Source organism: Hyperolius riggenbachi, chromosome 6 (assembly GCF_040937935.1).
Source record: "Hyperolius riggenbachi isolate aHypRig1 chromosome 6, aHypRig1.pri, whole genome shotgun sequence".
In the NCBI taxonomy this organism is placed as follows: domain Eukaryota; kingdom Metazoa; phylum Chordata; class Amphibia; order Anura; family Hyperoliidae; genus Hyperolius; species Hyperolius riggenbachi.
Window position 1 is genome coordinate 97,199,799 of NC_090651.1, and position 16,752 is coordinate 97,216,550.

At 44.3% G+C, this 16,752-nt stretch overlaps 1 protein-coding gene across 5 annotated transcripts in view; it reads left to right on the top strand.

The window, feature by feature from the left end:
- Nucleotides 1–16,752, top strand: part of STX6 (syntaxin 6) — a 79,870-nt gene that overhangs the window by 46,974 nt on the left and 16,144 nt on the right. Inside the window, exons 8-9 of one of the 5 annotated variants that reach the window (XM_068239707.1) lie at nt 12,670–12,746; nt 13,789–13,967. In XM_068239707.1, coding sequence (XP_068095808.1) covers nt 12,670–12,725 — 56 coding nt within the window. In that variant the 3' untranslated portion in view covers nt 12,726–12,746; nt 13,789–13,967. Of the gene's footprint in view, nt 1–3,568; nt 6,445–8,810; nt 10,816–12,669; nt 13,987–16,752 lie in introns of those variants that run through there. The other 4 variants (XM_068239706.1, XM_068239705.1, XM_068239708.1 and 1 more) reach the window with 4 other exon arrangements.

The following is a 16,752-nucleotide window of genomic DNA, read 5'->3' on the forward strand; positions in this document are numbered from 1 at the left end:
GCTAGCTTATCAAACATTCTCAATCTGCCAGGCTTTAGTATTTGGAGGCTTTTACGGTACAGACGTTTGTCTCATCAAGGGTTGTATTCGCCAGGCAGCATTAAAATTGGCATGAGAAGGGAGTGCATGTAAATTTTACCAGTATTTCTGACAAGTGTGTAGCACACTCTGTGCAGTTAGCGTGGCACGCTGTACCTAGGCAAGGTATGTGTTACCTAGGTAACATGTGGCACGCTAATTATGCAATGCATACTATGTACCTGTTTGAACTACTGGTAAAAGTGACTTGTTCTTACTGCGCATGGCAAAGTCACAGCTGGATAGTGAATACAGGATGGGCCATTTATATGGATACACCTTAATAAAATGGGAATGGTTGGTGATATTAACTTCCTGTTTGTGGCATATTAGTATATGTGAAGGGGAAAACTTTTCAAGATGGGTGGTGACCATGGCGGCCATTTTGAATCCAACTTTTGTTTTTTCACTAGGAATAGGGTCATGTGACACATCAAACTTATTGGGAATTTCACAAGAAAAACAATGGTGTGCTTGGTTTTAATGTAATTTTATTCTTTCATGAGTTATTTACAAGTTTCTAACCACTTATAAAATGTGTTCAATGTGCTGCCCATTGTGTTGGATTGTCAATGCAACACTCTTCTCCCACTCTTCACACAGTGATAGCAACACCGCAGGAGAAATGCTTGCATAGGCTTCCAGTATCCGTAGTTTCAGGTGCTGCACATCTTGTATTTTCACAGCATAGACAATTGCCTTCAGATGACACCAAAGATAAAAGTCTAAGGGGGTCAGATCGGGAGACCTTGGGAGCCATTCAACTGGCCCACGATGACCAATCCACTTTCCAGGAAACTGTTCATCTAGGAATGCTCGGACCTGACACCCATAATGTGGTGGTGCACCATCTTGCTGGAAAAACTCAGGGAATCTGCCAGCTTCAGTGCAGAAAGAGGGAAACACATCACCATGTAGCAATTTCGCATATCCAGTGGCCTTGAGGGTTCCACTGATGAAGAATGGCCCCACTATCTTTGTACCCCATATACCACACCATACCATCAATTTTTTTGTTCCAGCAGTCTTGGAGGGATCTTCCTAATGTGGGTTAGTGTTACACCAATGGCGGTGGTTTTGTTTGTTAACTTCACCATTCACATAAAAGTTTGCCTCATCACTGAACAAAATCTTCTGCGTAAACTGAGGGTCCTGCTCCAATTTTTGTTTTGCCCATCCTGCAAATTCAGTGCACCGATCTGGGTCATCCACGTTGAGATGCTGCAGTAGCTGGAGTTTGTAAGGGTGCCATTTTTAAGTATCTAATATCCGAAGGGATGTTCAACTAATGCCACTCTCCAGTGACATGCGGCGAGTTCTACGCTGTGGGCTCTTGCTGAATGAAGCTAGGACAGCCACTGATGTTTCTTAATTAGTGACAGATTTCTTGTGTCCACATTTTGGCAAATCCAACACTGAACCAGTTTCACGAAACTTAGCAGTCAGTTTTTGTAGCATGGGAGATGGGTGGTCTCGTAGGGTGTCTTGTATTGAAATCTGCTGCAATGACCCGGTTACTGCGTTCACCAGACATCAACACAATTTCTATCCGCTCCTCACGTGTTAACCTCGGCGACAGGTTAATGGCTGTAAACAAAGAGAAACTTGTAAATAACTCATGAAAGAGTAAAGTTACTTTAAAACCAATGACACCATTGCTTTTCGCGTGAAATTCCCAATAAGTTTGATGACCCTCTTCCTATTGAACAAACAAAAGTTGGATTCAAAATGGCCGACTTCAAAATGACCACCATGGTCACCATCCATCTTGAAAAGTTTTCCCCCTCATATATACTAATGTGCCACAAGCAGGAAGTTAATATCACCAACCATTCCCATTTTATTAAGGTGTATCCATATAAATGGCCCACCCTGTACATTCCCGTGCTACATGTCTGTTACCCTTTAACCTCCCTGGCGGTATGATTACTTCCTGATTTTAGGGTCTTTTTAAAACGTTTCTGACCCTAAAATCAGGAGACAAATCATACCACAAGAGTCTGCAGCAGCCCCTGCTCTCACTCACCTCCCTGGGTTCCAGCGCTGCAATTTTCCCTCCGTCCTCCGGGTGGTGCTGTAACTCTGTAGTGAAATCAAAGACTGCGATCTCAGCAGAGTGATTCAGTGCCTCCAACGGCTACCGACGTCTAGATCCCACCGGGAGGTGAGTAAAAGCGCCCACTGCATGCTATACTCTGCATTGAGCTCCCGGCGGCTAGCCCGAGCTACACTCAGGATTATGGCCAGGGAGGTTAAAGAGACACTGAAGCGAAAATAAAAATGATTATATAATGAATTGGTTGTGTAGTACGGATAATTACTAGAACATTAGTAGCAAAGTTAGTTCAGTTCAGTTCAGTTATATAGTGTTTTTTTATACCATTGCATCATTCTGTAATATTTGCAGGTTACACACTACACAGCATTCTAAATGATTTTACAGAGCAGCCTACTGAACTTTTGAACCCCTTCTCTACAGAGAAAAATAAAATACAATAAATGACAGTTGAGATAACAAGCTTCAGAAGACAGAACTCTGTGACTTTGTAAAGTCATGGAGCTCAATGGCTCTTTTGCATAAATAAGAACTGGAGTTTATTAACTCTTCCTGTACTGGAAACAATATTAGACTTATGTCTCTGCTCCTAATGTTTTATTTCTTAGCTGTAGTACACATACAAATCATATCATAATTTTTTTTTTCCGCTTCAGTGTCTCTTTAAAGGGAGCCGAGCCCCATTTTTAGCACCCAGGATCTCTCAATAGCACATTAAAAATGAATGCTAACAATATGGCTCATTAATAAAAAAAATCCTTCCATTTTAACTCTTCTTTTTACATTTAAAAATGTAGCAAAGGCTTTTATTACTTTACTTATGTGGAAGGTAGGGCCTGCCCTACCACAGAAATTTCAGGCAGATAAGGACTGCTGTAACTATTTTATTGCACTCATTAGCAAGGAGCAAACACAAGTTTTTAACAGCAGTGGGGGTTAGGACACTTTTTCAAAGAGTTTAAAAAAGTCACAGATGCTATCTTCACACTTGCCTCAGGAAAAATAAGGGCAGCTAGAAGGGGATGGGGGGGGGGGGGGGGGAGGCAGCTCCAGCTCATTCTGAAATCTATTGGAAATATGTTCCTAGTGTGTGGCACACATCAGATAGATTCCTGTCAGATTCTACTTGACAGGCATCTGACAGAAATCTGATGGTCGAAACTGCTGCAAATCTATAAGTGTATGGCCACCTTAAGTACGTGAGGTCTTGGGGTTAAAAGGTTTACCTCAATAATTTCCACCAAGATAACCAGCAGGAAGCAGATGTATACTTGGCTTCCCCACCCCTGTGTGATCTTGCTGGCCATAGTAGCTAAGGGGGTTCTGTTTAGCTTTCCATCAAACCACACTTGCTGGTGTTTGTCAGAGGCTGAACTTTTCTTTTTTTTTTTAAACCAGATGAGCTGTATAACTGTGTTGCTGTTCTACCTGCAGATCGGCGGCAGTGGTGCGCCATTGTCATCCTCCTCGCTCTGCTGTTGGTGGTGCTGATTCTGTTTTTCACTCTGTGACTCCTTCCATGGGATTTTCACACCACATTTTACAGTTATCACAAAGAACAGGAACCTTTTGATGTTTGAAGTGGCATTGCTGTGACAAATGGCCATTTGTGATAACAAAATGCCTCCAGGCCATGTTACTCTCTTCAGCAGGCACAGAACTATGTGGTGTCCAGCTTCATGGAACACCTATGGAGTGATCTTCACCTTTCTGCATTTCCTCCCAGCAGTTTGACCCCTGGAATACTGCTGCCTCTCTGCTTCATCATCCCTAGTGAGAGAGAAGGCCAGTCTGAGCTTGGCTGCCCCCTGGACCATCAGTAGAGGAAGGAACCATAGACTCAGGGCTGTGCAGCTTTCTAAGGGGAAACTTTAAACCACATGAGATGACGGTATGGCACAACAGCCTGGCCAGGAAACCTTGGCATCTGGAATACATTACAGTCGCGCTCCTGCTTCCGGCACAACCTAGCCTGAACGCAGCCACAAGATCTGCATAGCGCTAGTAACACTGCGGTTGACTGCTTTCTTTTTTTGCAGAACTGTACAGTGGGTTTTATAACAAAGCCTTCATTCATCTGCTGCTCCTTCTTGTACATCTGTGGCGAGAGGTCTTCATCTGCTGAACAGGCTGCTTTCCTCAATCACGGCTGCAGAGGCAAAGGCTTTGTCAATACCGTGCAAAAGCATAAACTAGAAATCTGGGCAGATATACCACTGAAGGTTTACACAACAGCTTTGCCTCTGGATGGGCTTATTAAATGAAGATGCTGGCGGTCTGGGATGATACTTCGCTAGAGAGTGCCATTCTAGGAGATAACAGTTCCAGCAACTGTTATTTAGACTTGTGAATAGAATTTGAACTGAATCTTGTGTGCACACTACTGATTTTATTTTTGTATTTGCTCTGATGATAGGCAGGTGTCTGTGTTGTCTAATCCCCCGATGTCCCCACCCACATCCCTGTCTTTTGTCCCCAGCATTTGTCTACTGCCTGCCATGAACTGTCTTGACTGAATGTGTTTTGTCCTTGTCTGTTGGTACCATATGTGTCGTAATTAACCACGTTCTGTTGAACCAAACGCCACATCGATCCCAGGCTATGGGAACGGCTCTGGAAAGTTGGCAGCATCCGCTATGTAAATCATTCTGTGAGCCGTTGAAGGGGGGGGGGGGGGGGGCACGTCGCTGGCGGTTTTGAATGAAGCGTCACCTGAGACTTTACTGGCTTACATCCACACCACTCTTATTTGTATTATTTATTTAACAAAATGGTACACATTCTGGAAATGTGGTGGATTTCACTGGAATTTCAATATTTGATATATATTGATTTTTTTTCTTTTGTTCTTTTTAACTATAGTGTGGATTTTTTTTTATTAGATGAAAATGACCAAGTCTTAAAGAGAACCTGTCAAATGCATATTTACATGATGGATATTGCTATAATCTGAAATATCAACTTTCAGCTTTTTATAATAGAGTGGTTTTATTTGTCAGAAAGAGTTTTGTGTTGTTTTTTTTATTATGTCTCTTGCTTTGTTATCAGTATTAGGACCAGAGTCCTGCTGTAGAGCTGCCCTATCTGCTAGAGGGACTGATAATAAAACATATGCATATAAATGTCATTTGAAAAATTTACTTTCATCAATAAATAAGAGAAGATTAAACGTTTTGGACCCGAACTCTTGCACAGCACACAAAGAAAAGTTGCTATTCCATATGTAGTTGCTGAAGACATTAACTGCTCTGAGTTTTGTGTTGGTTTAGCCAGATCAAAGGGTCTAATTAGTTCTTGGCAGCTGTGAATAGACTGCAGGAGCTCTGCCAAGGAAGCTGTCCTAATACAGAAAACAGGGCTCAGGCCTCTTGCACACTACATGCAATTCCGATTTGATTTTTTTTTTTTTTTTATCATACGATCCGATTTTTGATTCTGATTAAAAAATTTAGCAACATGCAGTAATGCAGTAAATCAAAAATTGGATCATATAAAAAAAAAATCGGAATCGCATGTAGTGTGCAAGAGTGCAAGACACACTGTAAGCTCTTTTCTGAGCACTTTTTGGCCTCCAGAGCTTTCTGAGAGCTTTTTAAAAAAACTCTCCCATTGACTTCCATTACAATCACTCAATTTTAGCGCGATCGCGATTTTACTGATTTTGATAAAATATCTCCAAGGAGAAAACACAAATTTTAATAAGGGCCTCTGTGTGTCACAGACATAGTGGATAGCTGTCTGAGGCCTAGGACCCACTAGAAAGCGCAAAACGCTATCGACTTTGCTAGCGATTTGTGATAGCGTTTTGCAAGCGATTTTGGGAGCGATTTCCTTGCTCTTATAAAATTTATTAGAATGGAAACGCTCCCAAAATGCTGCATGTCCTGCGATTGGGATTTCCTTAATCGCAATCGCTCTAGTGGAATCAGTCCCATCCATTTACATTGGCAGTGCGTTTAGGGAAATTACTAGCGATTGAAAGCGCTCCCTAAATGCTCAAAAAAACGCTCAAGTGGGTTCCAGGCCTATAGCTGGGAACACGCTAGGCATTGCGTGAAAGGTAGCATTTTCCTGCATATGCGTTTGTGCATTTTAAGTGCGTTTTGCATTTCTCGTTCCGCACATGCGGTTTCTTGTGTTTTGCATGCATTTTAATGCGTTTGCGGTTCACATCTATAAAACGCATATTTCAGAATGCAACCATATTTGTTTTTTCATTTGGCCCATTGACTTGCATTATGTGCATATCTCTCTCACCCTGGGTTCCCTTTAACCACTTGAGGACCCACCCTTTACCCCCCCCCCCTTAACCTCCTTAGCGGTAACCCCGTGTGTGACACGGGGTAAGCCGCCGGAGGTTGCCGCTCAGGCCCTGCTGGGCCGATTTCAATAATTTTTTTTTGCTGGACGCAGCTAGCACTTTGCTAGCTGCGCCAGCACCCCGATCGCCGCCGCCGCGCGCCCGATCGCCGCTATCCGGTGCGGCGCGCGGCCCCCCCCGCCCCCCAGACCCCTGCGCTGCCTGGCCAATCAGTGCCAGGCAGCGCCAAGGGGTGGATCGGGTCTCCCAATGATGTCCCGACGTCGCCGACGTCATCCCGCCCCGTCGCCATGGCGACGGGGGAAGCCCTCCAGGAAATCCCGTTCTTTGAACGGGATTTCCTGATCGGAGATCGCCGAAGGCGATCGAAGCGGGCGGGGGGATGCCGCTGAGCAGCGGCTATCATGTAGCGAGCCCTGGGCTCGCTACATGATTTTAAAAAAAAAAAATTTAAAAAAAACTGCTGCGCTGCCCCCTGGCGGTATTTTTCATACCGCCAAGGGGGTTAAAGAGACTCTGTAACATTAAAAACATCCCCTGGGGGGTACTCACCTCGGGTGGGGGAAGCCTCCGGATCCTAATGAGGCTTCCCACGCCGTCCTCTGTCCCACGGGGGTCTCTCCGCAGCCCTCCGAACAGCCGGCGACTGTGCCGACTGTCATTTCAATATTTACCTTTGCTGGCTCCAGCGGGGGCGCTGTGGCGGCTTTCCATTCCGAACTACACGGAAATACCCGATCTCATTCGGGTCCGCTCTACTGCGCAGGCGCAGGAGACTTGCGCCTGCGCAGTAGAGCGGACCCGACGGCGATCGGGTATTTCCGTGTAGTTCGGAATGGAAAGCCGTCAGAGCGCCTGCGCAGGAGCCAGGAAGGTAAATAATGACGTCACCGCTGCCCGGACTCCACGGAGGGCTGCAGCGAGACCCCTGACGGATGGAGGACGGCGTGGGAAGCCTCATTAGGATCCGGAGGCTTCCCCCACCCGAGGTGAGTACCCCCCAGGGGATATTTTTATGTTACAGTTCCTCTTTAAGGACCAGCGCTGTTTGTTGTGATCTGTGCTGGGTGGGCTCTGCAGCCCCCAGCACAGATCAGGTAGCAGACAGAGCGATCAGATCGCCCCCCTTTTTTCCCCATTAGGGGGATGATGTGCTGGGGGGGTCTGATCGCTCCTGCCTGCTGGGTGTTGCGGGGGGGGCACCTCAAAGCCCCCCTCCGCGGTGAAATTCCCCCCTCCCTCTCCTACCTGTCCCCTCCCCGGTGATCCGGGCTGCACAGGACGCTATCCGTCCTGTGCAGCCAGTGACAGGACGTCCCCTGTCACATGGCGGCGATCCCCGGCCGCTGATTGGCCGGGGATCGCCGATCTGCCTTACGGCGCTGCTGCGCAGCAGCGCCGTACAATGTAAACAAAGCGGATTATTTCCGCTTGTGTTTACATTTATCCTGCGAGCCGCCATCGGCGGCCCGCAGGCTATTCACGGAGCCCCCCGCCGTGATTTGACAGGAAGCAGCCGCTCGCGCGAGCGGCTGCTTCCTGATTAATCAGCCTGCAGCTGGCGACGCAGTACTGCGTCGCTGGTCCTGCAGCTGCCACTTTGCCGACGCACGGTATAAGCGTGCGGTCGGCAAGTGGTTAATCCTAAATAAACACAGGCAGCAAGATTACTAGCAAGGTTCACCCTCATTAGCTATGCTTTTTAGTGGGGGGAGCCCAGTTTGGTGGGATTTTCAAGCTGCACAAATTTGCATTATCCTGCTTCATCACCAAGTTATTTGCATCTTGACCATTCCCATTCAGGCCTAATTGCACAGTGTGCATCAGAGATAGGGATGATTACAGATATGCAAATTCTTGATGTTGATGCAAATGTATGCACATTTTTATGCAAATATATGCAGCTTGAACACGGACCAATCCATTTAAACCTGGGTTTAAATTGATTGGTACATTTTCAAACTGCATACATTTGCATAAAAAATTGCATATATTTGCATCAACACCAATAGAAGAATAATTGCATAATTTTGGAACAATTTGCATCTCATTGATCATCCCTGATCAGAGGGTGTAGGGGGAAGGAGAGCTGCAGGAAGCACCGGGTAGTGCAGTAGAGGTTATTGATTGTATGGTTTGCTTTAATTCCTCAATATTGTATGAAGTGATACATCTGTATGTTGCATAGCTTGCTGCTTTAAACTGTGCTACACAGGTTATGTTGGATTGTATAGTGTCCTTTACAGATTGATTCTGCATTCATTCCCTTGTGCTGATTGCTGTATTGCTCTGTGTCTGCATTATGTGAGCTGCCCACAAATGATTACCTTTATATTCTCTGGCTTCCCTATACAGGCATGTGATCATTCTGCATGCTGCTTCACTGTTGCGCGCAGGGAGGAGCAGATTGGCAGGCAGGTATAAATAAGCCATTAACATACATTTGCTCTGAACCTGCTGAAACATGTAAGTCCCATTTAATGGTTGTTGCAATACCTTGTTACATTTGGCAGGTTGCTAGTGAATCTGATTTGCTCTTCCCTCATGAGAGTGTGTGAATAATACATGAGGCCTCCTTTCAGCCAATAAAATGTAAGCCTTCTGTCACAGTGACGGTTCTTTGAAAGCACAATATTACATATTGCATATTCTGGGTATAGCATTCTATGCTCCAAGCTTAGAAACCGAGGCATGAGATTACTCATAGACATAGGGATTGACAATCTGCTAGGTGCATTTTGAGTCCTAAAACATTTTATTTCATAAATGCTTACTGGTTGGCTGATCAATTCAATATGGTGTAGTAGAAAATCTAGACTGGATCAGGTGGAAGGGCTCTTTTACACTATGAGCGTTTGCAGGTTTTTTTAAGCGCTGGCGATTTTAGAAAATTGCAAATGCACTACATGTACCATTTTCCGAGCGCTTTGGCTCAATGGAAGGTATAGGGAAATCGCGAAGCGCTTGAAAAAGGGCTTTGTATATCGATTTCCCAAACGCTTTTAAGAATAAATACATTGGGCTCTATTCTCAATGATTTTCCGCATGCGGAAATGCACTTGCGGTAAATTCCCGACTGAAAAAAAAAACATCTTGACATTCACAAATGTTTACGCATGAAATTTACAGCATGCGTAAAATTTTACGCATTAATTACCCGCATGCGTAAAAAATGCGGTAAAAGTCGGTAGTTTCCGCAAAAAAAATCCAAATTCACAAAAAAAGAGGCGCCTTATTTCTGACTTAACTACTGAATTTTTATCACCTACTAGTACTTGGTGATCTATTTTGCTTGACTTAAATGGAGTCTGGAGCCTTGAGTGCTGTTTGGTGGACTTTAATTTTTTTTTTTATTTTTTTTTTTGGACAAGTTTTTTTATGCAACTTTTTTTCCGCATGGTTTCCGAATGTTTACTATGTTTCCCCCAAAATTTTTTACGCATTGTTCCCGCATGCAGGAAACATGCGGAACATTTTTAGTGAATGTGGAAATTTTTCAGTGTTTTCGACCAAAAAAACATTACCGCACATGGTTTTGTGAATAGAGCCTATTGTATTTATTCTTTTCCAGGTCAAAGAGTTCACGGAAGTGAACATCTCAAAAGCGTGTAGAAAGCACTTACAAAAGCGCTTTTCTAAGCTCAAAGTGCAGGGAAAAGCGCTTTAAAAATGCAATAAATACCTCAGCAATAGCGCTGGCGATTTGTAAAGTGAACATAGCCGAAGATCTGAGGCCTTATACACAAGCCAATATTTCATTCAACAAATGATCTAATTAGAAGGAACCTTTTCAATGGGCAGTTGATACAGTGAAAAGACGGTCGAACTCTCACAACTGCTTGCTGCTGCCTGGCAACTGTTTGCTGCGTGCGCAGTTCAGCCGCCTGTCTGCATTGACTGGAATCAGTGAAACTTGCCAGGAATGATAAATTGTACTGAAGAGCCAATGTACACGTGTATATGTTGATGTGGCTTTCCTGTCTGGTCAATAACCAGATGGGAAATTCACTGAAATGACTAACTGCCTGAAAGGTTGACCAGGGATCTACTTGTGTGTATGAGACCTGGGGAACAGTAAGGCAGCCAGCAGTATAAATGTATGCAGAGTGTTTGTACTTATCGTAAGTTAGCAGATATGTAATGTACAGACTGACGCTTGTGGATATTCAGAATTGTACTCATGGAGCATCATTTGTTGGTTAGATCGGGATGTTATTGACCTGTGCATGACCAATTCTATCCGTAATACTGGCAGGTGCATGGTGGTTCTTTTTCTATTGCAGGTTGTTCACTATGTGAATTTAATTGATTAGATGTGCACTTCGCTAAAAACATCAAATAAAATTCCAAATTGACCTCGGCACTAGTATAAAAGGGTTCCTGTGATTACTGATTTGTTTGTGTTTGCAATTTGCATGCGATCGTAAAGGGCAGCAAAATTGAGTGTAGTATGAAACAGCCCTGATCAGTTGCTGGGCTCCTGTAACATAATTTATGGTCGGACAACTCTTGCAAGGGCTATGTGGAGGCTGCCATATTTATATCCTTTTAAGCAATACCAGTAGCCTGTCTGACCTGCTGATCCTCTGCCTTTAATACTTTTATCCATAGATCTTGAACAAGGATGCAGCAGACCAGGTGTTTCTGACATTATTTGACAAGATTATCTACATGCTTGTTTCTGGTGTTACTCACACACTACTGCAGCCAAATAGATCAGCAGAGCTGCCAGACAACTGGTATTGTTTAAAAGGAAATAAATATGGGAGCCTCCACATACCTCTCCCTACCATTGTCCTTTAAGATGCTCCTGACAGACATACAGGGGTGTATCCCCCTCCCCCATCATGCAGGTGCATTTGAGCACGGCAATTGCGTGACATGAGATGGTTCGGGACACCGAACTGCTCGTCAACCAAGCAGTTCAGATGTTCGTGGGAAAGAGGCCTCAATATAGTCATATACTTTATAATCCTGTTTTCTCTTGTCACATTGGTGTAGTGTTTTGTTTTTGTTTTTTATCTGTCACACATGACATCTATGTAGCATAAAGGTCAACAACTTGAATATGTTTTGAAGAGATCTTTCACATGTTCCCATAGACCTGATACTCTTGTCTGCAGATAACTGCAAGGTAAACACTGTTAGGCCTCTTTTCCACGGACAGTTGATAGGCAGTGAAATGTCTCCCAAACACTCACAAATGCTTGTTGTGCCTGGTAACTGCTTACTGCTGCCTGGTAACTGCTTGCTAAGCACACAGTTACATTTTCAGTGGAAAAGAGGCCTTAGCAGACTAAGGTCTCTTTTCCACAGACTGTTGATAGGTAGTGAAATGCCTCTCAAACTCTCACAACTGCTCACTGCTGCCTGGTAACTGCTTGTTCCTGCCTGGCAACTGTTTGCTGAGCACACAGCTCAAAAGTCCATGGAAAAGAGGCCTTAAATTTGGTACGCATGCACGGTTACTGCCGCTCGCAGGGATTGAGACTCAGTCCCTCAAGCAAGTTTGTGGCTGAGTGTTGTACACACATGGTGAGGCCAGGAGGGGGAGGAGGGACAGCACATGGCATGTGACTGAGCAGCTTGCAGCCAGTAAGAAGGAGAACCATGCACTCGGGTATAGTTGGCGGCACATATCTTTAGGCGATGCCGAGGCTGTGTTGCCAACTCGCCCCTTTTACCGACACCTATCAATTATACAGCTCTTGAGGCTAGTTAGATGCAGTTGAAGCACTGATTGTGTGAGTAGCCCCAGAACCTGCATAACTTAGATGTGTCAATATTTGAAAGGATGATTTGCCAGCCGTGTGTCTTGGAGTTCCTTTACACTAGTATCTGCAGAGAATCCCATACACAGCACAAACGCTGAGCAGGAAAGATCTGGCCGGTAAAAATCAGAGAATGGAGAACCTGCATTCACTGACTGGGATCACTGCTATAGATTTAAAAAGACTGTACAAGAGCATCAGTTGTGTTTTGGGTGCAGCACCAATCGTTCTTGTAGCAGAAGGTCACTAAAGACTCCTCATAATTGCTGTTTTGGCCAATCAAAGATACTTTTTACAGGATTTTCACACTACACAGATGTGGAGAGACTGAACACGATTATACCATCAGGACTGTTATGATTGTCCGCCTTTATAAAAGCTGAACAATTGTATGACCTTAAACTTCCACCACCTGATTGTCTGTGGATTTCTGTTTGTTGCAGGATCATTTTATCAAAAATTAATAATTGTTCTATACGAGCAGAGTCAGGCAGTGTGACTGCACAGAGACAAAGTGAAGGTATGTAGATAATTATGGAGAGAATGTAAAATGCATTTTAGTCCAATATTCAGGTACAATTTGATACCTCTTTCTTCCTATGGTATTTATTTTTACTGCCTGTAATGTAGCTCCATAACCACTGCTAAAATTTCCACTGCAGTTTTTTCTGTTTCCTGTGATTTTATTTACCATATTTTAAGCATAACACCAGGTTTGCAAGTTGTACCATAATGGGGCAAGGCCTTGTTCACATAGTGAAATGCAGATGATTGCAGTGGCGGGATAGTTTACTGCTTATGGGCTCTGCCTCTGACACAGGAGACCTCGGTTTGAATCTCGGCTCTTAGGCCTCATTTCCACAGACAGGTGATAGGCAGTGAAATGCCTCTCAAACTCTCACAACTGCTCACTGTTGCCTGGTAACTGCTTGCTGAGCACACGGTTCAACAGTCCATGGAAAAAAAGCTTTATTCAGCACCTTTTCAGTAAGGAATCCTTTCCCTAACACTGCTACTGCCTATAGAGTGCGTCCTTGTGGCTGCAGCTCTGGCGCTTTTGAGTCTGCGAGGAGAAAAGCACGATATAAATGTTCTTTGTCTTGATGAAAATGCAACACGTGTGATCGCATACGCCATCTTCGCCACTGCGTTGCACAGTGAATGGGTCAGCCCAGCGCCTTGCCTACAAATGCATGCAGCAGTGTGATAGCGCCACGCATATAGTGTGAACATCAGACAGTGCTGTATATGCCGTTCTGATGTTCCTGCATGTCAGCACACCATACGCGTTGCCGAAATGCGCACAGCAACGCGTATAGTGTGAACGAGGCCTAAATCTAGCTTAGTTTAAACCCAATTTATTTTTTATAAAGTTCCAACTGGCCTCCATGGCTACAAAACCTGTGTAGAAGTGACAGTCCCAAGATATCATATATCAGATTGATAGATCTACAGAAACACTGCTGATAAAGTCCCAGAATTATCTTGCGTTATCGCACCATTCCTGGGGAAAAGAGAATTACAGTAAAAGACATCCACATTTAAAATGCTCATTTTACTAGGTGTGCATAAAGTGGAGGTGTGTACCACGGCAGCCAATCAGAGCTTACCTGTCATTTCACAAGAAAAAACAAAGCAGTCTTCTGGTTGCCATGGCTTCCTTCTGACGCTTTCGCATTTCTCCATGGCTACATTATGGATGATAACCCAGGACTAAGACGACTTCCATTTCTTTCACAATTTTTTTTTTTTTTTAAATTATTGATTTGAGTCTGAATCTGTGAGATGCAAGTGGTGAAATAAAATGTATTTCTTTTACATGTTTCCTAAGGAGATGCAGTTCTTCTGTATTTAGCGAGTGGAAGGGGTTGTGCTGCGTGGCAGTGAATGCGTGTATGTATACGTGTGCTGATTGGCTGCTGCCTATCCTGGCAGCCACGTCCTTTGTTAGTAAATTATATGCTGTATTCTGGCTGCCTCGGAAGAAGTGGCTGTCTGCTAATTGTGTTCATTGCTAATTGAGAATTAGTCACTGGCGTCATCTACTGCATCCCCATCATTTCACGGGTGACTCACTGAATGTGTTTTCAGCTTCCAGGCAGGGTGACTGAAAGTGCACCTGTCATATGGAAAGAGGGAAAGCTGCTGATCTGCTTGCTGAAAATGCCAGCTTCTAATGCAGATTCCCTTACTATAATGCTTCTGGCCTGATTTACTATGGCATCCTCATTGTCTGTGGCACTATCTACAAACCCGTCGTCCAGAAAGATCTATGGCAAAACTGGTTCATTTCTGCGGGTTGTATGAAGCCTCAAACACATTAGATGATCCCCATCTGAGTAATTGGACGCTGTCTCCGATTAGACTCTAGTGTGTGTCTGTGTGCAGCTACTCCCAGCATTATTTAGCGAACTGTACGATCAGATGGCTAGACGGAAAGTGAGGAATGTCAATCGTGCTTACCTGGAAACTGCTTGCTCATGTGCCAGTCTGTCATCCCTCCTTTCCTCTCCACTGACAGTGGACACTGCTCAGCTATTGGGCCAATTGCTGCTGCTCTGGATTGGCCCATTTCTTAAGCCCAGTACACAATCCAATCTTGATTGGTTAATTTTACCACTTCTATGTAATATAAGGCCAGATTTTAAATACTTTGTACAGATTGTGTAGGTAAGCTCCAAAAACTACATGGAGGGAGTATAATTTACCAGTCATTGACTGATCAAGATGGATGTGTGCACTTGGCTTTAAGGTGGCCATACACTTGCAGATGATCACCTGATCTGACCCATTGATAGATACTTCTGATAGTATTAGATGCCTCTCTGATCAGATTTTGGCCACACTGCAAATTTTAGCTTGAAATCTATTCTATAGAACCGCCGCAGTACAGGGTGGACAGGCAGGCCCTCCCACATCTTGTGGTCCCCCGGAGACCCTGCAGAGTGCACTCAGCCTGTCTGCCAGTGTGCTCCCTCCTGTGTCCTCTCTCCATCCCCATGGGCCGCCTGTTCCCAGTAACATATACATAGTCACGCAACATATATGTGCCCCCAGCGGGGATGGAGAAAGGACCAGGGCTGTGGAGTCGGTACAAAAATCATCTGACTCCGACTCCTCAGTTTTTGAAACCACCGACTCCGACTCCAGGTACCCAAAATGGCTCGACTCCGACTCCTTATTCTAATACTTACCAGGGCAGTGGATTTTGTACAAAAATCATCCGACTCCCGACTCCTTAGTTTATGGAACCACGACTCCGACTCCAGGTACCCAAAATTGCTCAGACTCTGACTCTCCGACTCCAACTCCGACTCCACAGCCCTGGAAAGGACACTGGACGGAGTGCGCTGACAGACGGGTTAGTGTGCTCTGCTGCCAATGCTCTGCAGGAGCCCCGGGAGTGTTCTATTTTCAATGGTGGGGGTGTCTGTCAGTTGCCCATCAAAGTACCGATGTGCCCTTTTTTGAGCACAATTTTTCCATCCGGAGCAATCTATTTCAACTGATTTTGGATGAAAATTATGATTGGACGGCCATGTTGGAACGTTATTCTCCCGCAGATTTAATGATCAAATCTGCTGGGAAATTGGTACATGGGCACCGGATTGCCGAGGTGAATAATGTAGCCTTACTTGGGGCTTCTTCCAGCTCCTAGAAGTCATTTGTGTCCCTCACCCCATCTCCGGTATCCCGCTGGCAGCCTCTAAAGATTGTTGAGCACCTGCACAATATGCTCATGACGTCCCTCAGAGGGTGCCAGCGAGACCCAGGAGAGGACCGGAGCTGCGGTGAGGGACACAAATGACTTCTAAGGGCTGGAAGACGCCCCAGGTAAGTAAAGCTTCATTTAATTTTTCAACTCGGATATCCTTTCATAGCATACAAGTTTTACCAAAATTTGCTTCTTGTTCATATTGTCCAGCGCTGCGTAATATGTTAGTGCTTTACAAATGCAATAAATAATAATAATAATCACTGCTCTTCCCAGTTGGAAGCAGTGCACTTTTTATTTTTTTTTGCCAAATTATTACAGTATTTTTTTGACAAATGAACATATTTTTTGATAAAACCATTCAGATCAGTGGTATCAATCGATCCACTGTATTAAAGATTCCAAGTTATTCCTGATATTGAAACCAGTTGCGATCATAAGTGTAGAAAAAGAGACTCAATTCCTCAATTGACCGTTCAGAGCCGAGTGCTATACAGACCTGTCCATAGGCTATAGCCCAGCAGTTCACTCTGTTGCAATGGAAGGGGAGGAGAGACAATGGCCTGACATACAATAGAGCAGTTTCTGGCAGGTGGAGTAAGAAGAGAGATAAAGCACTTTTTGTTGTTGTATAAAATAAATACGATATTGTATTTTTGTCCATTTAAAAGAGATTATAAAAAAAAAATTGCAAAAGGATACTATAATGCACAACCAAATGTAAAAAAAAAAATGCAGAAACACACAAGACAGAGAGGTCATGCTTTTCTGCAAAAGACAAGCGTTCTCCCAGTCTTACATTTCTTTATCT